This window comes from Gavia stellata, chromosome 21 (assembly GCF_030936135.1).
Source record: "Gavia stellata isolate bGavSte3 chromosome 21, bGavSte3.hap2, whole genome shotgun sequence".
Classification (NCBI taxonomy): domain Eukaryota; kingdom Metazoa; phylum Chordata; class Aves; order Gaviiformes; family Gaviidae; genus Gavia; species Gavia stellata.
The window spans coordinates 2208908-2231595 of record NC_082614.1 but is presented as its reverse complement, the minus strand read 5'-3'; the positions used below and the strand labels follow the sequence as shown (position 1 = coordinate 2231595).

The 22688-nt window shown below is 45.7% G+C and overlaps 1 protein-coding gene across 1 annotated transcript; it reads right to left on the bottom strand.

Moving 5' to 3' along the window:
- Positions 1 to 533: 533 nt before the first annotated feature.
- On the bottom strand, positions 534 to 22402 carry FBXO21 (F-box protein 21). The gene is made up of 12 exons (XM_059827899.1): positions 22161 to 22402; positions 18435 to 18570; positions 16518 to 16612; positions 14285 to 14406; positions 12325 to 12471; positions 10420 to 10553; positions 10035 to 10171; positions 9038 to 9214; positions 8115 to 8247; positions 5320 to 5510; positions 4151 to 4308; positions 534 to 1198 (listed from the first exon to the last, which is right to left on the bottom strand). Exons 1-12 carry the CDS (start codon positions 22400 to 22402, stop codon positions 1020 to 1022), a joined length of 1851 nt encoding a protein of 616 aa, XP_059683882.1. The 3' UTR covers positions 534 to 1019.
- Between the last annotated feature and the right edge of the window lie 286 nt (positions 22403 to 22688).

Here is a 22688-nt window from a genome sequence, read left to right as displayed (position 1 = left end):
TCTCTTCCATACACAGTTCGGCTGACTCCAGGATTGGCCAGTTTCCAGTCACGATCGCACTGTATTGCATAAATACCTACCTACAGATTGGAGATGGCAGTGAGTGGAAGCTCCCCATACATCAAAGTTTTCTGGCACTGACCTCAAGGCTTCCATGAAACAGTGCCACGAGGTTCAAAATCGTCCTGGGAGCACTCACAGCCGTGCTGCAGATCCTGCCTTGGACATACATGATGAACAGACCAAAAAAACAAGGTAAGAACATGGACTGGGTGTGTTTAGCAGGCATGAAAAAGGGCTAGAAGCTCATCTTCTGCATTAGGAGTTTGTATTATCAGCGCAGGGGCTGACTGGACCTCGGTGTTATCACTACGCTTGCCACTCCCGGAAGCCTAGCTGCTTCTGGTTTTGTTGCTGGGGCTCTTCCCCAGGCCCGTAAGGATATTCAGAATCGGAACGGTAGCTCTGTAAACAATCAGACTACAGAAGTGAAGGATAATCTGACCAAAAATTCAGACTGGAGAAGACAACAGTGAAACATAAGAGACTTTAAAAACTATCACCTGCATGAGTTATACATTAAAAAAAAAAAAAAAAACAAATAAAAAACACAACCAAACAAAAAACCCACAACACTGCAAGGACAAGCAACTTCCTTCTCTGGAAGAGGGCATTCTTCAGTATTCCACATCAGGGATCTCACTGCGTCAACCTTCTAGGCAAGACAATCACAAAACGAGTAGTATGCGCAAATCCTTCCAAAGGACAACACACTTCCTAGCATGACTGTCCCTGCAAGATCCTTACGCTTGGCCTCAACTACCAACGTGTCCCTGTGCCTTTGGGCCAGAATGGGCAGGCAGGCAGCGGAAAGATGCTATAGCACCAGTTACAAAGTTCAATGCAGTTTTCAATGCATTAAGCCAAAGGATTGTCACCAAACTTGCCTTCCACGCAAGTTTTGCAAAGAGGGTAAAGCTACACTCCAGCTGCTTCTGTCCTCACGCTGCCTTTTGCACTCACTCCTTGCCTGAACTGTAGATCTTCTGAACTGTGGCACGTGTGAGCTCCAAATCCTCCGGGTACCGAATTTCTAGCTCGGTATTTGCTAGGTAGTGAATGCCGGTAAACTCTGAAAAATAGCGGCCAATGTCAGGGTGAGGGATCTCCCGAGGCTCAGAGTTATATTCCAGGTTTTCTGTTAGGAAAGGAAAGAATCAGTTATCACCACACGAAATGGCCTGCTACACGGCAATAAATCCTGCGCCTCTCTCAAGTCTTGTTTCTGTCTCTAGAAACACCACCTCCCGATCCTTTACAGAAAAAACCCTAATCCAGGAAAACATGCACAGAGTATGCCAGTACAATTGCTCACAGAGCCTCGTCTCCTAATCGATGCTGACCCCATTTCCTAGTGGCGTGAAAACTGTTTTATGCCTGAGACCACATTGTCTGACATGAGGTTAGAGTAGCAGGATGCTGACCTGCTCCCACTCTGTTGGTCACAGGTCTCGGTTGTAAGCGCAGGGAGAAGCTGCGGCACCGAGCTCTGAACCCTCAAATCCCATGGGAGATCAGTTTCTACAAGAGATCCTTCTCAAATGCTCCAAGGTGAGGCCGACTGCACAGCGTTGTCCTGGTAGAGAAGCCGAGTGCTTTCTTGCTCTAAGTCACCAGCCTGGTTTTCCAGCATGTCTCACACAGCAAAATTAACTTTTCCAAATCCAACCTTCCCAAAGTTAAGAGAAAGTTCCCAAGCAGAGCACGGTGATTCTTTCCCAGAGCACCCCACTTCCTCCTTTGTACTAAAAGATAACCTGATTAAGCACAACAGTTAAATAACAGAAGCACTGGCGTTAAAACGCAAAGGTGACCCAAGCTGAGGGCCCCGTTGCTCCCGCAGTATTTGTATAAAGCAGTGTGACTGGGAGGCAGCCCAGCAGTAAATCACATGTGCAGGTGCCCTGCAGCAGTCCCCAAATGATGTCATTTTTTCCATCACAGTGCCAGATTACAGGTAGAAACAAAAGCTGCCTAAGTCCCAAAGCCTGCCTTATCTGCAAGGCAGGGCAGGAACAACACGGGATGCAGAGAACATCACTCAGGAATAATTCATCTGTCTCTGAAACGATTCAGTTCACTACAGGGAGCACACACAAGTCATACTAATCCATACAGGCTCTTTGAAGCTGCTGTATGTCAGCGTGTGCAGCCAAAAGCACAAGAGCTTTCTACACCTCAGTGGGCTGGTGCAGTCCTATGGGCTTGCGAAGTGCCTTTTTCGTATACTGCACCACTGCGGAAAACAATCTACACTCCAATATGCTCTGCAGAAGCATGGCTGAGCAGTGAGCTGTGTACAAAGGGAAAAACACAGTGATGAAACAGAAGCTGGCAGGGGGGAAGAGGCTGAGACAAGCGAGTTCGGCACTAGGTGGAGAGTCTGAGAAACATGCTGACTAGACATTTTTGAACCACAGGTATCTGGCCTGTGCTGCCACAATGCAAACAAAAGACAGACAAGAGTGGACAGGTAGATACCAAACTCACGGTATGAAACAAGTGTTTTGGAATTAGCTACAGCTCAACCTATGAGTTTACAGGAAGGACTCCAACTGAGGTACAATTACCTGTAATAAGCTTGGCGTTATTTCCGAGCTGGTTAGATAAAACTCTGCATGCAGATTCGTTTAAGATTCTTTCAGTAAAAAACTATCATCCCCTCCCTGAACTCAGGTCAGTAGGTTATGAAATACTCCCTTTCCAAATGATCTGAGGATGTATTTTAGAGGGGATACTCAATAGCCAGGCAGCAAGATTTCAGCAAGCAAGGACAAACCCTTCAATTTTCCCTAGCAATATCTAGGGTACCACAGAGACAACAGTGTCAACCTACAGCTGGGCTAAAATACTCTGTACTCTGGAATCAGCCAGCATTACACTTGTTTATAAACAATTAGACAAAAGATGTAAGAGATGACTCAGCCCCAGAAGCACTGTGGACAATTATCTGATTAGTTTTTATTGAGATGCATATTTTAATATCAACCCATGGCACGCAAGAATTTATTTTTGTTTTTTAAGACTGAGAGGCCAAGTACTGCCTAATATGAGCCATAAAGCTGAGCTGCAATATTCCTGGTCTCCACTTCATCTTTTTGGATTACTGATCATAAAGTAACTCTCAGGACAGTGAGAAACACCTGCACTTTAAACCTACACAGGCAGGAGTGTCCCTTCCTGTAAAACCACCTCTTGCTCTCGTGTACGGGACCAGAACATGCTGGGGAGCACCCCCCAGTGAAAGAGCTGAACTGCATTTTGTTCAGCATTTCTCCTCCAGCAGCTTCCACAACTTTTCTTAGCAAAATACAGCCAGGCTGTGCAGCTGCCCTGCCAGCTGGATGGGATGCCTCCGTATCACAGGGAGAACAACAAACATGAGGCAAAGAAACACTGTTTACAACATACAGTTACAGACATATATATATAGGGGTTTTTTTCCCCTTTTGAACCTCAGTTCAACATTTCTTGTATCTCAAGCTCATATTCCGATCATCAGACAAGAATTTCCCTTCTTATGGTATGTTGCATAAAGAATAGATGATAGAGATTTCACAAATGCAAAGGGGTTTAGAAGAGACATTCACTTTTGTCCCATTCTTACCATGCTACCTGTGTTCTCTGGGATCTTGGCACATATGTTCTCTTGATGAAAGCTGCTCAGAACCATGCCCTGACAAGCAAAGTTTGTGTGCTCTCTCACTAGATCCTATTTTGAGGTCCTGCCCAAAGTGTAGCTATAATTTCAAAGAACGAGAGCTGCTGACAGAACTTCGGACTTCAGCAAAAGCTGAATTACCTCTTCTAAAAGCAACCGTCATGGTTTACACCATAAAACCAATCACGTCCAAAATACATTTCTAAGGCAAAAGAAGATGAAATCAGAGTGCTCCTTAGCATTCAATCCTAGCAATACTGATTTCATGGAGAGCAAACAAGGCAGGCCATGAATTCAAGATATTTTCCTTCCCTACATCAACCTTAACTAACAGTTTATGTTTCATACTTAAAAGAGTTAATCACTTAAGCATCCCTTTCTCCCAATGTACTTCCAAACAGATAGTAAACACAGGAGACTCCTGCTCACCTTGAGCAGCATATCTGCAAGAGCCATCTTCCACTAGCACATTGTAGAAAGGCTGGTGGGGACCATGTGGAAGGCTGTGGACGTTCATATTCCGGATCCATTCATGCCCCATCATGCAGGCGGGATCCCAGCCATAAATCACGCAGTTATAGCCATATCTAATTAAAAAAATTGCACACCAAAGACTGTGAAAACTCCAGAGCCAGCTCTTTTTCCTCAAGATTAATATAGTACAAACAGGATAGGAGCCTCTTGTGAGTTGGCACAAGGAGGACAGGACAAGAGGAAAAAAAAAATTAATTCAAAAACATTGTGTGCGTAAGTGCGTGTATTTTGAGGTGGGGGGAAATGACTAGGGGTGACTGAATAGACAGGAACAAACAGCTGAGAACAAAGGAAAACCAAATGTGAGCAAGAAATGAAAATGGGAAAGAGCCTGGAAGTCAGCAACCAGGAGAACAGGAAACAAGAAATAGGGAGAGAATCAACCATCCTACTGTGTTGTGCAATTACTTCTGTGCCCATCACACAGACAGGGCAATCCCAATACTGAACTCCCAGAAACAAAGCCATCATTATTACCAGATTATTTATGTGATTTATTGTGAGGTATTATAACCGTCACTGCTGACACCCTTACAATATGCTCCAGACGTTTTGTTGAGTTGGAGGAGTGGCCGAAACAAGACAGTGCTGCCATGTCATTCTGGCAGAGTAGTACAGACAGGAACACAAAGCCTCTGTGCAATGCAGGAAGATGGGGTAATAACAGCACAGGGAAAGATTCATAAGCTGTCTTAGGAATCTTACAATCTTTTTTGAAGTCGATTCTGTTCCATGGTCCCTCATTAACTGATTACTGATGTTTCTTCGAGAGCTCTGGGCTGTGGAAATTTTAGCTGTGTGATATATGATGACTCAGACAAGTCACCTCACAAACTTCTCTCTGCAAGCAAACAGCAGTGAATACACTTGCTCTCCCAAAGGACAGACAGAGCTGCTCCCATTTTTCTATGAGGTACATGGCATAGATGCACGTGCCTGGCATTTTCCATTCCAGGTACCTCCTTGGCAGATAAAACCACGTCTCATTACTGTCAGAACAAACACTTCTGTGCTCGTTGTTACAGTACAGCCTGCTAATTTGGGGAAGGTTTTGACGAGCTCACCTCTTGTGTTTCATAATCAGCCCAATCGAAAAGCAGACCTCTTTGTGCTTCTCATCTGAACGGTGCTTCACCTCAGGTCCCACCTCCTCCTTCCGGCGCTCAATATGCTCTAGGGTATGTTGAACTAAGTACCCAACGGCCCCATGCTGGGATGGGTCCAAAGCCTGAATATGCTGCAAGATGTCCAGAACCTTCAGCAACCAAAACAAAAAGACAGATTCAGAACAAGTCTCTACAGCAGTCCAACACTTACAAATATATACAGATAATATTTCTCAAGTTAGCTGGGTCTAAGTGCCCAGGCCTAGAGGTCCGCCACACGAGTTTTCCACACAGGACTGAGAACCTTTGCTCTAGCTATATACTCCCAAGGAGTTCTTCACACTTCCTTAGCCTGCAGAAATTGCAAACGGTCTTCTCCTCTTCTATTTGTAAAGCTCCCTACTTCTAAGGAAGGGCACTGTCGAGCACAGTAACTCCTTAAAAATAAGTCATACAAGCTAATTGCGTTACATTTTGTGACAACAGGGCATTGTTGAGACCATTTCAAGGTTTCCGAGATGTTAAGAGAATACTGTTGCTAGTTTCCCAAACTGCTGCTGTGAAGTGATTCCAGATGACTTCTGCCATACTTGAGAACAAAAGAGTTCCTCAGCATGTCTGTGGGAGCCTGGCAGAGGAAAAACAGGGCAGCACAGAAGGAAATGCAAATAACCTCTATGATGCTATACCATGTAATAGTGAACAAGAGACAGAGAACCTGCTTGTCTCAGGATGACTGAAGAACACTAACTTTAGAAGTGCTCTCAAAGCAGCAAATGCTGTAGATCCAGAGTACCAGCCTACCAACACCCTCTGGCACGCTATCAGAACATCTGCTGCCAAGTTCGTTAGAGGCAGGCAATGCAAGTTTTACTTTTTCTTTCTTTCTTTCTTGCGCTTACCAAAACTGTTGTCTAAACAGGTTGAGAAGAGACAGATACCTCTGTCCCACCACCAAATACCTCAAGTGCTGCCACAGTTCCAAAATCTGACACACTTTAGCACCTGGCAAAAGGACTGTCTCCTTGATCACACGCTGGAAGTTTTGGTTCAGAGCAGCAGCAGAAGAGGAATAGAAATCTCAGGCTCTTGAGCATGAACGTCAGCCAAGAGGTGAAGAAAATAAATTCAGAAAAAGAACAGGTGAGTACTTAGGTATGAGAAGAAGAAACACAGCTCAGGCTTCTTGGCCACCTTAATTCTCTGGCTGGCATCTTAAGAAGAACGCGAAAATCCTGAAAAGCCCTACAGAAAGGGGAAGGCCTAGCACAGTGACCACAGCTGCCAGAGATTCTTGGCAATTTCATTTACTGTTATTTGCAAACATTTAGGACAACATTCTGTGTAGCTCTGCTTGACTTTCAAGATTTTGTACCACTTTCCATAAGTCTGGCAGACCTCTATTAAATCTGGTATCTTCCGTTCTGTCAGATGTAGAGCATTCTCTCTGGCTAGCTACAATCCTACCCGATAGCCTGGAATGACTGGATGCATATGAGGATGCAAGACTGAAAAGTCCAAATTTACACATTTTCACTGCATCTGGCAACGTGGTGCAGAGAAACTACATGTAAAACTCAGCCGTGGTGTTGTATTATTCCTTCTGAGGGGCAGCAAAATGCAAGTATGTAAAGCCTTGGTGCTTTATAAACACATCGCTGAGTGCCAGAAAGAGGAAGGAAGATCTTTCAGTGTTTCACTTCGTTGTCCCCTATTTACGTACGGCTGCCATTTCAGCTCCGTGAGTGCCCCCCTGTACACGATTTCTTAGTTTGTACTGTTTCTTCTGTGGCGAGCCTAAAACTTGCTGCCATAAGAAAGGAACAGCAAGCTTAGCACAGTTTGTTCTTCAAATGGAAGGCAGCTTCTCCAGCCGTCCTATGCTTCAGTTAATTTGGTGAAAGAGCTTTGTTTTCTGCTCAGCTGTCCGGCCAATATTTCTGCCCCCTCACCCAAACCTCACATTTGGAAATGGCACAGGCATTGCCCAAGTGTGTGAGCTTCACTAAAGTAGCACAGGAAATTTTGACTAGGGAACACCTCTTTGCTGTAGTGACGCACTAAAGAAATAATACTTTTTTGAGTTACATGCTTCTTCCCTGTGCCTTCCCCTGATTCAGTGAAAGGCATGGATGATCTAGATGACTTAGACAACTTTTAAGTCTCGGCACCTTCTTTCCCACATTCACAAGATGCAACACTCAAGTTGCTATGATAAAGGTGATATTAAGAAAGAATCCCAAGGACAGGAACATTAAGTTGCTTTTTCACAAGAGCCACTGATTGTGTGGCTAACGTTTCAGAAAACAGCTTGGGTCATATTTATAAAAGATAACTTCCTACAAGTTTTCAGATAAGGTACTTGCTCCTTTTACATGAGTCCAGCAAGTTTTACCACCACTACCACAATCTAGGCATAAACCAAAAAGAATGCTCTTATAACTTACAGCTAGAAGTCCACAGTATTGGTTTCAAGATAAGCTGTCAGACTTGGGCAGTACATCATAAATTACGACTCAGACTCGAGGCTGCTCACAAGTCGCCCCTAGGGCAAGCAAGCAAGCGTCATCCTCTTTTCCCTGCTTCATATAGTAGAAATTGATTCTCTGAAATGTGATAACTCGTTCAATTGTGTTTATTACAGAAACAACTTGTGGCAGACTGTAATGCAAGCTGACGTAGTAAAAAAATCAATAGACTACCGCTAGTGGTGCTTAGCCTATCAGAAAACACACGACCGAGTGGCGAGGTACCTTTTCTGGCCAGATTCCCAGGTGGAAGTATAACCTAGCCTGGAGCATTAGATGCTGCACATTGTCCGGATACATGGCCAGGTATAGATCCAAGGAGTCTCTCAAGAGTTGGTAAGACTGATCAGTGCTTTCTCTGCCAGCAAAAAAGAAACTCAATTGTAAGGCTAACTCTTCAACACCTATCCCCAGTACTCCGATATACAGGGATAGTCACCAAAAATGATGCTACAAGTACAGGCATGCTCATTCAGTAAGAGTGACTCTGGCACTGACTGTCACTCATCACATCCAACAACCTGCTCAGAAGGAAAAACGCTACACAACTGATGATTGGACTCTACCCTCCCACTTCACTGGTATTCTACTTGGTCAAATAATCCTACACAGAGAATTCACTCTCCAAGCCATTGCCTTTTGAAATCTGCTTTTGTTCCCCTAGCTTACTTACACCTAAAGCAATCCTTTCACTCTGTGATTTCTGTCTATGGCTGCTTGGGAAAGTGATTATCAGGGCCATTTGAAAATAAAACCAGATTTTTTACAAACCAACAGTACCTTTGAAACTGCTCATTTGAGCATGTGGGTTGTGCTTACCAGATCACAACGAAGGTCTGCGCTCTTAAGGGAATGGTGGACAGTCCCTATCAGCTTTTCACAGAGAAAAAAAAAAATGATCTGTCCGTTTTCTTGAGGGGAACTAGTTTTACTAACTATTCTTGTTTCCACGCAATACTGCTGCAGGTGATTAATAGCAACTAGACAATGCAACATGACATAGAGAATTTTCAAGACCCCCTGGGGTGACTGACGCCTTTTTAAAGCACTCACTCAAATACTGTCAATAAGCAGTATCGCATATGCAGACCGTATACTCCGGGCCCTTTCTTCCACAGGCCTTACAGGCCAGGTGATCCTCAACTCACCGCTTGCCAAGGTTTAAGAGATTTCCCACCATACGCTGCAAGACCTCTTTTGAAGTCACCACTCCATAGAACTCCTCTGTCACATGGTGGCCAATAAGGTACTCGCACTCCTTCACCGTCAGCTGCTTCCCCTTCCCAAAGGCGTCAATGTAAGTGTAGTCAAAAATATCTGTGCTTCTAATGAAACAACAAGGAAACTAAATTGTGATGATGGGTCTCATGGTAAAGCAATCTCTGTTCTTCTGTCAGCACTTTGAAGCTTGTTTTTAAAAGAAGTGTCATTCATGCCTCAGCTCCCTCCTTAAGAGAGATTACCTGCTACCTTCTCTCTCCTCCTAGCTGCTTCTTCAGATAAACATACATGGGAAGAGACAGAGAAACTAAGAGGACATTTTCACTCCATCATGCCAGTTCTTTCCTTCACATGTTTTTAGGTTTGCTGTATTTATTGCTAGATTATATTATGACACTGCACTGGAAAGTGTAGCAGAGCCCACGCACATGGCATCTGAGGCCTAGTGCCAAAAGGGGTATATATAGACAAAACCATTGCTCTCAATTGGGCTGCTGATGTCATTCACAAAACACAGTTTTCTGTAAATTGATCATGTAAATTGGTCAAAGATGTATCCCGCACTGACTCAGCTAATTAAATGAGCGCACAGAACAGCAGCAATGGTCTCTAGCAACTGTTCTGTATGAAAGGTTACATGAAATCAGCACCTTTTCTCTTCTTTTCAGTTTTTCATAATTTTCTTAAATAAGAGAAACATTACCTCATGGTTACTACTATTTCACGCTCAGGAAATCTGTTACCATTCCTCAACAGCAGAGCTGAATTCTGCGAAAACTTCTTTAGAGATCTGATCTTTTCCTCCGTATAGGTTGTAATTACAGATGGAAAATAATTAAACATTCTGGTACAGGTCTGGAGCGGTAAATGCTTTCTGGCTTTTATTACTGTGGACACAACTTCAAAATTCAGCAGATGACTTACCCTTCTTTTCCTTGACACCATCGCAGCAGAAAATGGCTAGGGAAGTTGACTGGTTCAAGCTTGACTCCTAGCTGCCTGGCAATTGTTAAATAAAGCACAGACAAACTGATGGGAATTCCTGTCCTGCGGATCAAAACCTGGGGGATAAAAATGTGATAAAAACATGTGGGATATTAAGAAAAAGACAAAATCCCAAGGTTTGATTTCACAAATTAAAATACACCAACTTGACAGAATATGCACTACAAGATGACATCATATTGACTTTAAAGCAAGTTGTTCTTCAGAGACAATTATGTGCCTGACTACAGTCGGACAAATAAACACCACAAAGAGAATGTCTCAAGCCTTGCAGCCTCTTAGTTTTTGCCTAACATATACGTACCTGGTGAATGTATGAATTCAGGGAGTTATAGTAATCCAGTTCGTTTCCTTTGTATTTTAACTGCTCATATAGGACACAATTCATAGCATCAAGTACCTGCCGCTGAAGCTCCACTTCGGGAATCAGGACCTCTCCTAAAAACACATGCATTGAAATAAAGACTGAGAACACAAGTCTACTTAACCTTTACGCAATGAACCTTTTATCAAAATTCTTCATACGGACTAAGAACACAAGAGAGTCATCTCAATTCAAATAGTCAAGAGACCGGCTGGAGTTGACCATGGCAGTGCCCTCACATTCCACTCACTGCATGGCCTGGCTCAGTGGATTGCCCGGCACCTCAGCTGTGCAATAGTGATGCCTCGCTTCCTTCTGCAGCTGGAGGACTGGATCCTAACCAGCCTGTGCCAGCACAGGACTGCAGCCGGACATGTCACACTGCCCAGGTGTGGGAAGTGTGCTTTCACTGCTGAAGAATCCCAGCTTGGCCACTCCAGATATACAGATACAGGCAGACTGCTTGTGCACCCTCAGCAAATTTGCCAACGACACCAAGCTGTGTGGTGCGGTCGACATGCTGGAGGGGAGGGATGCCATCCAGAGGCACCTCGACAGGCCTGAGAGGTGGACCCATGTGAACCTCATGAAGTTCAACGAGGCCAAGCACAAGGTCCTGCACCTGGGTCGGGGCAATCCCAAGCACAAAGACAGGCTGGACGGAGAATGGATTGAGAGCAGCCCTGAGGAGGACTTGAGGGTGTTGGGTGAGCAGAAGCTCAACATGAGCCAGCAGTGCACGCGTGCAGCCCAGAAAGCCAACCGTATCCTGGGCTGCATCAAAAGAAGCGTGACCAGCAGGTCAAGGGAGGTGACTCTGCCCCTCTTCTCCACTCCCGTGAGACCCCACCTGGAGTACTGCGTCTGGCTCTGGGGCCCCCAACATAAGAAGGACATGAACCTGTTGGAGAGAGTCCAGAGGAGGGCCACGAAGATGATCAGAGGGCTGGAGCACCTCTCCTATGAAGACAGGCTGAGAGAGTTGGGGTTGTTCAGCCTGGAGAAGGCTCCAGGGAGACCTTCTAGCAGCCTTCCAGTACCTGAAGGGGCCTACAAGAAAGCTGGAGAAGGACTTTTTACAAGGGCATGTAGCAATAGGACAAGGGGTAATGGCTTTAAGCTGAAAGAGGGTAGATTTAGATTAGATATCAAGAAGAAATTCTTCACCACGCGGGTGGTGAGGCACTGGAACAGGTTGCCCAGAGAAGCTGTGGATGCCCCATCCCTGGAAGTGTTCAAGGCTGGGTTGGAGGGTGCTTTGAGCAACCCAGTCTAATGGAAGGTGGCAACTTTCTAACCCTGCCCCATGGCAGAGGGGTTGGAACTAGATGATCTTTAAGGTCACTTCCAACCCAAACCATTCTATGATTCTATGATTCTCTCTTTGAAAGACAGCAAACATTAGATAGTGCTTATAAAAAACAAGGAGCAAGATGCTGCCTGACCTTTGGAGATGTTAAAGTATGTACCTTTTCTATTGCTGCCTACTTTCTGAGACTTGCAGAGGAAAAGAGGTCAATCCCCTGTCCCACAGCTCTGCTACAGATATCAGGACTACTTAAGACTTCAGGGACAAATGGGGGGAAAAAAAAAAAGACGACTTCCCCTTCCAATTCTTTTTACTTAGACAAAATCAGATGGACTGACAATCCTGGGCTATTGAGTCCCTGTGGCTGAACAAATGGCCGTTTCCTGAATGACGGTTTAAGCAAATGAAAGAATATGCTTGCCAGGGGATAAAGAACAACAGCTGTTTAAGCTGCAATAATTCAAAAGCTGTTTCACCTTGTCTGCCTGTGACTTGCAGAAATGCTCTGCAGTAAAGCACATGTTTCTGTACAGTACCTGCCTTGGAAGCCAAGCTGGGGTGCCTTGGATTTTTTGTCCGCAGGACTTTGCGCACTTTATCTGTGATATCGTCCACCTGTGCCTGGACACTTTTTAAGCAGATGTCTGACAGCGGGTTACAGTATTGGTCAATTAAAACAGCACCTGGAATAAACAAACTATATAAGAAACAGGACTTCAGTTTTTTTTCTTTGCTTACTTTTATCTACTCTAAATTCCGGGCATGCAGCAAGCAATTGCAGCAGAACACGAGAGCTTTCCTTTTAAAATCTGCAGTCGTATATTGGATTTATCATGTAAAATGCAAAGAATAAGCTGACATGATAAATGCCAATTAAATTCAGCATTCCCCTCTCCACCATCTTGAAAGGGAAAGCACTAGATTCGTACATTGAGCAGGTATGCTGCTAGACCAGGCTTAACCAGCCAACTCCCCTGTCACACTGCATCTCCTGGCATCCTCCCAACTTCCAATGTTTTTTATTCAGAGCCTGAAACAATCTCAACTTCGCTTCTATTTCAGTTCTGATTTCTTCCTGCCATATCCTCCATAGCTATCATTCTTGCTCATCATTCCCTTTTCTGCTACATTCATCTCTCTCTTCCATGCCTGCTCTCCATCTTCATGTCAGAAACCCACTATAACAGAACAGATTTTCCTTTTCCTTCTGCCCAAGCCTCTTCCGTCAAACTTCTGCAAGAAAAAAATAGCCCTTTCTCAGGATCTTCTCCTTGTCATCTTGTCACCACTGCTTTTTCCAAAGTCTCCATACTCTTCAACCTTTGGAATCAACTGTATTCACCTGCAAGAATTCTGCATGGATCATACCTCATCCAGCTTCCTACATTGCTTTGTTAGCACCTCCATGACAGGCCTGTATTCAAGGATTTCAGCAGGGCCCCAAGCCATGTCTTCTTCTCCCTGCCCCAAAGTGTTCCTCACGCTGACCAGGTGAAACTTCACAAAAGACTACCTGTTGGTGCTCTAATAGTACCTCCATGGCAGACAAATGCATATATTTGTGACCCACATGATTAAGTCACAAATTAACTGTCTCGGTTGTTTCCAGAAAAAGCCACTTTTGGCTTTCCCTTCTTGGCCTAACACAGACCCTTCTTCAAAGTCTATTGCCACTAACAAGAACCAGCTTTGGTGTTAGAGACTCTTTCGTATGATATTTTTGAGATATATTCCAAGAGTAAGGGACTCTTCTAATGCTTTCAATCCATTCAGAAGACTGTCTTCTCGATAGGAAGCTTGAACAGGAGAATAATCCACCAGACTGAGGACTTGAACTGCAGAAAAGCCTCTTCTGTCTTCATATCAGCTGCACGTGCCTTCCCTCCATGTGACTGGACTTCCGTCCATTCCCCAACTCTATACTGCACAGCTTCAACGATCCAGCAGTCAGACAGCTCTTAAGACAAAGCCACAGCGCACAGGCTATGAGCTGTGACAACAACTCCCTCTGCCTGCAGCTTGCTCCTTGCCCTTATCTGAGGATCTCTTGGGAAAGGAGATAGCAAAGACCTGACTCGACATCAGATCAGTTGGTCTGTTAGGCTGTATTCAGCCCATGGGCCACAGTTAAAAAGCTTCTGCACTGTCAGATAATTAGGATGCTGAGCTACTGCTGATTTCCTCAACACATTGTTCAAGATTCAAATGCAAGTGTTTTAACATTTTCTCCATTGCTTTTCAGCTCATCTGTCCATGGGCAATTATTCAAGCACACAGCACTGACAGAAGCTAATGTAATCCTGACATTCTCATGCAACACTATGCAATTGATGCAAGTTTTTGAGGATATCAGGTACATCAAAATCCAAACTTAATTCTGAGTTGCTGTCCAAGGGCTAGTTGAAATATAAGCAAGGCAGGCTCTTTCCAAGCAAAACAACAATGATGGAAAGCTGTCATTAGGTGGTCTACCTGGGATTTCTGCCAATGACTTACCCTCCAAAAACGACTGCCGATCAGTCGGGCGTTGAAGATACTCCTTCAGATTTTTTAATATATTCTGTTGCCGTAGGAAGTATAGAATTTTCTTTGCATAGTACTTCCAGGTGAGACCTTTCCTGCACATTTAAATACAAAAAGTAGTATTGCCCTAAACAAACACATTAAGGGTGCACATTTGATTTCCAGTGAATACAGGTTTACAATTTAGACTATTGCTTTTCTAAACAAGTGTGACAACACCACTGTCACTGAAGAGTCAACCAAAAAGGTAAACATCAAGAGGAAATTCATCATCAAAAAACCACAATATAAGACACTTGCAAAACATCGCTCCTATCATCTCCGATTTTTATCCTATCGCCAAGATATAATTTTGAGACGGTACAGTATCATGGGAAACAACACAGATCCTAATTAAAGTATCTCAGGAATACCTGATTAAAATCCTGTATTTTATTCATAAAACATTGCCCTCTGTCTGACTGGATCCCTCCAGAATCAATCTTAAAGTATCCTCTCACCATTAAAAAGAAATCGATGAGGGACATGAATGTAGGTCCAATAGTATTCAGAAGAAAAAAAAAAAATCCCCAGAGGAAAAACACCTCTGCTGCTCTGAAAAGGCAGGAACAGATCAACAGTTGGCCTGTAGATTACACAGTCCGAAACCTTACAGCTTTTATAGTAAAGCCCCTTCACGTTCTAAATTAACAAGCGAAGGCAGAGGGCCCAAAAAGCAGCAATAGAGAGCTGGTTACTATCCAGGTCAGGTTTGAAGAGGTCATCTGAAATGTGACAGACCAACTCAGAGGCATTCAAATCACATGCATCTAAGCGAGCCCTGGCCTGTAGCAATGGGTTACCCAGTGCCTCACCAAGCACTTTTATACCAAAGAGTTAGGAATGGCACAAAGCCCTGGCCCCCAAAAAAACCCAAAGGGAGAATTCTGCTGATTCCCAGGCTCTGCCCTCGCCATGTGTTTAAAACAAGTCCAGTTTCCTTCTTCAGAAAAAAAACTCTTTCCCTGCTTACATTTCCTCTCCTCCAGATTGCAGGTCACATCAGCCTTCTCCATCCTACTGGACAGGAGAACAATCAAACCTCATAATACTTTATCCTTTTCCAATAAACCGGGATGCTCAATAGGGACAACTGCTTTATTGGGATATCTTCCAGGGAAATGATTTAGCCTAATGCTCCTGAATGGCAATGCCTACAGCTTAATCAGGGTGTAATTAGCATCAATTCTGCTTTATGGGGAGGCATTTGGCCAGTGCAAAGGCTCAAAAGCTTTTTAACCAGTTGTTAAATGAGAGAGGTTTAGTCCCAGTTCAAATAGAGAAGGTAATAAAATGGATGTGAAAAAAGCAAAAATGAGATGATTGCCATTCCAGTTATGTTTTTTCAAGCTTTACTAACAGTCCCTTTAATCAAGGCTGTTAGACTCCATTAAGAGCAATCTATCACTGCTTCATATCACAGCAAAATCAGCATGGTTTATACACTACCAGCAGACAAACCTTCAAGTAAAGCAGCAATTTATTCATCTTGCCCAGTGTTAACCATGGTGATGAGAATACCTAGGCAGATGCAAACCAGAAGTTTTATTTACCTGCTTGGCATTTCACCTGTCTGAATAATTTACAGAACTGCAAATTTTGCAGTGGCTGAATTAAAACTCAGTTGCTTATTTGGGGACAAAAATTGTACCAACCTACTACAGCTAAGAAAAGCAACAAGAAAAAAAAAGCTGTAGTTTCATGATACAAGGATTCATGGCAGCAATCCTCATTGAGTATTCCTGCTTCCCCCTGGTGCTGCGGGCCCATCCTGCAAATCAGTTCAGCAAACTGATCCAGATTTAAACAAAAAAGGAACAAGAGGATGGGAACTTCTTAAGCCACAACTACTGCAGAGAAGAGCGTACATGGAACATGTCCTGAGAGACGTCATGAACTAGCAAGGAAAGAAGCAATGAACAGCAATACAAAGCCAGAGGACCTCCTTCTCTTAGAATAGTTTACATGTTTTTTCCTGAGAATATTAAATTTGTTCTGAAGTTAAACACATAGCAATACTTCCCAGCCTCGGTAAGCCTGGGGATGTTGTTTTATGCGACTGACAAAAGGACAGAAGCTGAGGTCAGGCATTCACCACAGTACCGTTCTCCTTTAACTGGTGAAAGGGAAAAAACCCTTCCATTTCTAACCCTTCACTCTTTCTTACCTTCCTTCCATGTTAAGGATACACATCAGCTCATCCTCAAAAAAATGACTTGGGCACCCAAGAGTCTCAATGTCACTGAATCCATCACAGGGGACCTGTCAAACCAGACAATGAATTATGCAGAGCCCAACAGATTCTTTCCAAAAGAATGTAATTTCATAAAAAGTCTCAAAATCACTTTTTTTCTATTTTTTAATGCTCTTAAAAACATCCAGCTCACCAAATATTCATAGTCTCCACTCCATCAATTTATTACAAGGATCCACTGAGAACACCAGTAGCACCCTAGAGCAATCTGAGCTAACTTTTGCAGCATCTAGGGCTCCTACCGAGGGTCTACGGACCAGCGCAAGCATAGCGGATCTTATGCAGGCTGGGCCCAAGCTGAAAGGAATTTTAAGGCGGAATCAACTTTTGCCTGTGGTTGACTGAACCTCTACAAATCCTCCCTAGTGTCACAGATTGCTCCTGGGGGAAGGAATGAAGGAGCAGGAGCCTTCATTGCAGCCTCAAACTTACACTTAAAAACCTCATCTGATTAATGATGAGCGCTAACCCAGAGTTACCAGCTGGTTGATAGAACAGCATTTTTTGAAACAATCACTTATGTATCTACATTCAGAAGACTTATTTTCTTCCAGAATTTGGAATTCTTTTTTAAGCTTTGATTGAACTGTAACAAATCTTTTTGCTTTCAAGCTTTTCAGTATAGGACACAGACTAATAGAGTAAGGAAAAAGCAATTCCCATCACACTGTATCTTAGCAGGCACTCCGCAGGATCTAGTGGAACTAGGTTGAAAGTCTCTTCCTCTCACTTCTAAGCAGGGAATCAAGCTGCAGTTTCTAGCCCCACAGGAGATGGTCCTAATTATTAGGTCTTTGGGTATTGCTGAACGGTCTCTCAATAGTCTTTGCACACATGATCAAAACAGTAGGAATCCAGGAGCATCTGCCCCCGGTTAATGCCCTGACACACATTTCGCCATGGTCAAATGTCTATCTGCTGCAACTACAGTGGAACAGTTCAAAAAGAACAGCTAAGAGAGACGCATCTCCACATACCCTACTGGCCCCATGGCCTTTTTCTCCAGGGGTGAAAACCTAGGTGCCAACCCTTGCTTAAAATCAGATAAGAGGATTTCAACACAGGTCTCCTATATCGTAGGGGAATTCTCTACTGGACCGCAACATATTCGCAAAGGAGCCACAGAGGGGTGGTCGTTTACTGACTCTTGTGTGAACTTTTTAATTCAGGCAAAGTTACGGGCAGCATTTATACCTATTCCACAGAATTTCAGGTTGACCCAAACTGTACAGCTAGCCGAAACCCACAGCCATCAACTAAGTAAACAGACAATGAAATAACTGTTGGTCCACATGCAAGTAAGTCTCTCTGAGAGACTACATTTTCACCTTTTTCACACTGAACGCAAAAGCATCTCGCTGTCATGGCTAAGTAAAGAACTTCAATAATATACTTTCCAATTCAGTGAACCTATTGTGCCTTGGTCCTGTTTTCAAATGACTTCTGACAACTCACAGAACATATCCTTGCACAAGGTCTGCAGCGAGATAAATTCATAGGCTGTGGTATGTGTCAACACACCATCGGTCCTTCAGAAGTTCCCAGAGCCAGGTCTGAACACGCAGCAGTGAGCGAAGAGCTCTTAAAGCTGCAGCGGCAACAGCTGAATGTGACATGCAGAGTGTGCTTTGGACTCCACGCAGTTTGCACCTTTGGATTTTGAACTCTCTCCCCCCTTTTGGCTGGTGATCTAGCATTTTCACACAAAGTGAGGAAATACAAACTTTCTGACTGCATAGTTGAAAAGATGTGAGGAGAGAGAAAAGACAAACAAATAAAAAGTACTAAACAAGTAGCTAGGCTGTTGCACATACAGAGAAGATGACTTACATGTTCTGAAAAGAACCTTTTGGAGAACGAAGCTACAATCCTCTGGGCTTCTAGACCAGCATTGTGCCGTGCTTTGTATTCATCAAGCCAGCTAACACCATCTGTGTGGCTATAGTATTTCAGCAGCGATGGCCATCTACACAACAAGACATAAATGAAAAGGTTCATTAGTATTTCAACATCACTGAGAACCTCCAGACCAGTAAAACGTTTCTTATTGTAACCACATGACTTGAAGAGCTGAGATGCTGCCAAGACACAGGACAACTTTAAACGTGATTGTATAAATTAATCCACTGACTGACTCAAGCATCAAAGCATAAATCCAACTGATTTCATTTGTGTATTAATGGTTATTTAAAAGTAAGCTCTCCTGAAGCCTGCCAACAGAAAACCTTCAAAAGGTTCATACTCCAGGTATTTCAATATTTAAGCATCTTAAACACTTTTGAGATTTCCTCCATAGCTTTCCAAGATAAACATAGGTATCACATTAGTAGAAGAGATGCAGAGTTTTATAATAAAAAACCCCCCTGCCATTCTGAAGATGTATCACATGTAAGCTAACTTGTCATCTAATGGAATGAGAATTCATTGTCCTGAGTTCTTCCTGCTACCCTGTGGGTCTAATTAAAAGGATGCACAGAAGAGAGCTCCCTCTATTGCCCTTGCTGGTGGCAACATCTACTGGAGGAAAACAGAGAATTCTGCAGCTAAATGCTTTTGCAGTTCATTTTTAATACACGAAATAATTATTTAAAAAAAACCCCACACCTTTCTTGTAAAAGAAAGCTGTACCTGCTTTATTGAGTCTTCAATCTTCAAGTCCAAAAGCTAAAACATGTTCCATAGCTTACTAAGAAGCGTTTCAAGGTTCAACTGAAAACCTAACTTCAGGTAATGTTTTGGGGGCTATTAGCAGCAGCAGCTTTTCTAATAAAGTGGGCATGTGCTGCCACAACACAGCCCTGGGCAATAAAATATGTGCCAGCGCAGCAATACCCACGACTATTCTGACTATTCAAGACCATTTGTGTATGAAACACGAAGAAGAATCAGTGCAGATGGAAATGTTTTGGACAGCATGGGAAAGAAAGCTGAGAGAAAGGCCTCTTGTAATTTACAGGGGGGGTTATTTCACATTTTGAAATTCTGTTAATTATTACTGGTTTTTACAAAACATTTTCCTTCAACTACATGGATTGCCTTAGGTTCTTTTCAGGTTTTATGTATATGTGTGTATTATATATACACACACACTTTTATATATCTATGTATTTTTACCTTTATGAATAGAATGTGAGATGTTTAAATCACTGCTTCTGTATAAAAATGATTACCAATCGACCAAAACACAGAGTTATGTTCACCCACACACAGAAGATATTTTACTGCCAGTTAATAATAAAACTACACTGCAAGCGCAGTTACAAAATGAAGTCAAAGACTAACCAAATAACTTCACATTACACAACAACCTATCGCCTGATGGATCCCTAGCCTTTCATTTAACGCTGAAATGCAGCCATTGTAACAACAATTACAATCATTTATTTTAGGATGAGAAAGAATAATTTCTTGGGTTGAAATGATATTGAAAATTTTAGGAAGATAAAGTGCAATTACTCACGATGGAATCCAGCCAGGACAACAAGGTCAATGTGCAAACTCCTGCCAAAAGTTCTATTATCAAAGCAGAAGAGGACAGAAGCATGTGCTAATCACCTACCACATTCAATTTCGGCTGTTGGATCTGAACCACTTTCAAACCTTCAAGTTTGCCTCAGAAATTGGTCAAAGTATCTGGCCAGCCATCCCAAGCCATAGCTTGGTGAATTGCGGAAACTGTAATTGTTCAGTAGCCGTTTTCAACCGTGAAAAGAGAATAATCCTCTCATTTGAGCTACGCTAAATTTTAGAAGCCAACTGGCATTTAGAGAAAGCAATATTGCTACTTCTCCTGTGCCAGAACAAAACCAGGTAGCAGATGAGCGTGCCCTGTTCTAGATAGGTTGGCGGCCCCAGTGAAGGAGTGGTATTTCTAGGACTGCTGAAACCAGCGTAGCATAAACGATATAACGCTCATGCTTTATTCCCAGCTAAAGCGTTAACAGTTGCACTGATTACAACACAGCTATGCCCTCACCAGGTACCCTGTGACAGCCTTTGGGGGAAACTAACCTCACAAGCAGTGAGTCAATCCAAAGGTTTCTGTGAAAACAGCTCTCCTAAAAGCACTACAAATAAACATCTCTCTTTGCTGTAAAGCATTAGCCCTGCAAAAGGACAAGTCTTGGCAGTTGTTTTGGAAGCTGCTAGCGGGCCCAGGGAGGCCAGTCAACAACCCCAGTGTGCATGTGGCCCTATGTCTGTACCGCTGCCAGACCCCAGGCTGGATCTGGGGACTGCGGGTAATCCAAGTGCCTGGCTGCGGAAGGGGCTGCAAAGACTGGCCCCCTCCGAGCGAGGGGCTGCAAAGACTGGCCCCCTCCGAGCGAGGGGCTGCAAAGACTGGCCCCCTCCGAGCGAGGGGCTGCAAAGACTGGCCCCCTCCGAGCGAGGGGCTGCAAAGACTGGCCCCCTCCGAGCGAGGGGCTGCAAAGACTGGCCCCCTCCGAGCGAGGGGCTGCAAAGACTGGCCCCCTCCGAGCGAGGGGCTGCAAAGACTGGCCCCCTCCGAGCGAGGGGCTGCAAAGACTGGCCCCCTCCGAGCGAGGGGCTGCAAAGACTGGCCCCCTCCGAGCGAGGGGCTGCAAAGACTGGCCCCCTCCGAGCGAGGGGCTGCAAAGACTGGCCCCCTCCGAGCGAGGGGCTGCAAAGACTGGCCCCCTCCGAGCGAGGGGCTGCAAAGACTGGCCCCCTCCGAGCGAGGGGCTGCAAAGACTGGCCCCCTCCGAGCGAGGGGCTGCAAAGACTGGCCCCCTCCGAGCGAGGGGCTGCAAAGACTGGCCCCCTCCGAGCGAGGGGCTGCAAAGACTGGCCCCCTCCGAGCGAGGGGCTGCAAAGACTGGCCCCCTCCGAGCGAGGGGCTGCAAAGACTGGCCCCCTCCGAGCGAGGGGCTGCAAAGACTGGCCCCCTCCGAGCGAGGGGCTGCAAAGACTGGCCCCCTCCGAGCGAGGGGCTGCAAAGACTGGCCCCCTCCGAGCGAGGGGCTGCAAAGACTGGCCCCCTCCGAGCGAGGGGCTGCAAAGACTGGCCCCCTCCGAGCGAGGGGCTGCAAAGACTGGCCCCCTCCGAGCGAGGGGCTGCAAAGACTGGCCTCCTCCGAGCAGCAGGCTCAGCCTGGTCCCACCCCACGGGATTTAGGAGGGGAAGCAGCCTTGCAACAGCCCCTGCCATCCCTGCTCGGGAAGGACACCCACATTTCACCCCTATCTATGAAGATACACAGCAGAGAGCCGCAGGGCTCGTCCAACCCATGAGGGGTTCAGCATGCACCTTGCAGAGCCGGGAAGGGAAGAGAGACAGAGACGGGGTGCGTGGGGTGCACTTCCACCACCCCAGGAGCACCCAGGCCCCCTCAGGCCAAGGGGACGGAGGGCACCGTCCCCTGTGCCACCCGAACCCCTCGGGTGGGGCCCGGCCTGCGCTGACAGGGCCCGCCCGGGCGCCGAGGAGACGCGCGGACGCCCCTCGCCCTCCCTCGCCGAGCCGCCTCCGGCCAGCGCAGCCCCCCGGAGGGCCGTGCCGGGCCCGGCCGTGCCGTGCCAGGCGGCGGTGCCCACCTGAGGCGGAAGCGCTCCCGCCACACCTTGCCGCGGGGCTGGCACGCCTCACGCAGCCGGCGGCAGGTGCACGACACCCTCCCGATGTCGGCGGCTCCCAGCACGTCGCAGCAGAGGATCAGCTCCAGCAGCTCCCCCGGCAGGTCCGTCAGGCCCATCCCGTCGGCGTCGGCCTCCGCCGCGCCCCGCGGCCCCCCCGGCCCCGCCGCCGCCGCCGGGCCTGGGCTCTCCGCCGCCGCCATCTTGGATGTTTACCTGGGCGACCCCCCCGCGGGAGGGGTTAGGGAGCGTCGCCCGCTTCCGGCGCAGGGCGAAGGCGGAGGAACGGCCCGGGGAGCGTCTGCCAAGTGCCGCCGCCCCGCAAAGCGCAGAGCGGAGCGGCGCCTTCCCCGTCTAGGGGCTAGGGAGCGTCTGCCAAGTGTCGCGGCGAAAAGCGGAGCGCGCCGCTTCGCCAGGTCAAGGGCAGCGGTGGGGCCTAGGGAGCGTCTGCAAAGTTCTGTCCCCCGAGGGGAGGCGTCAGCCCCCAGG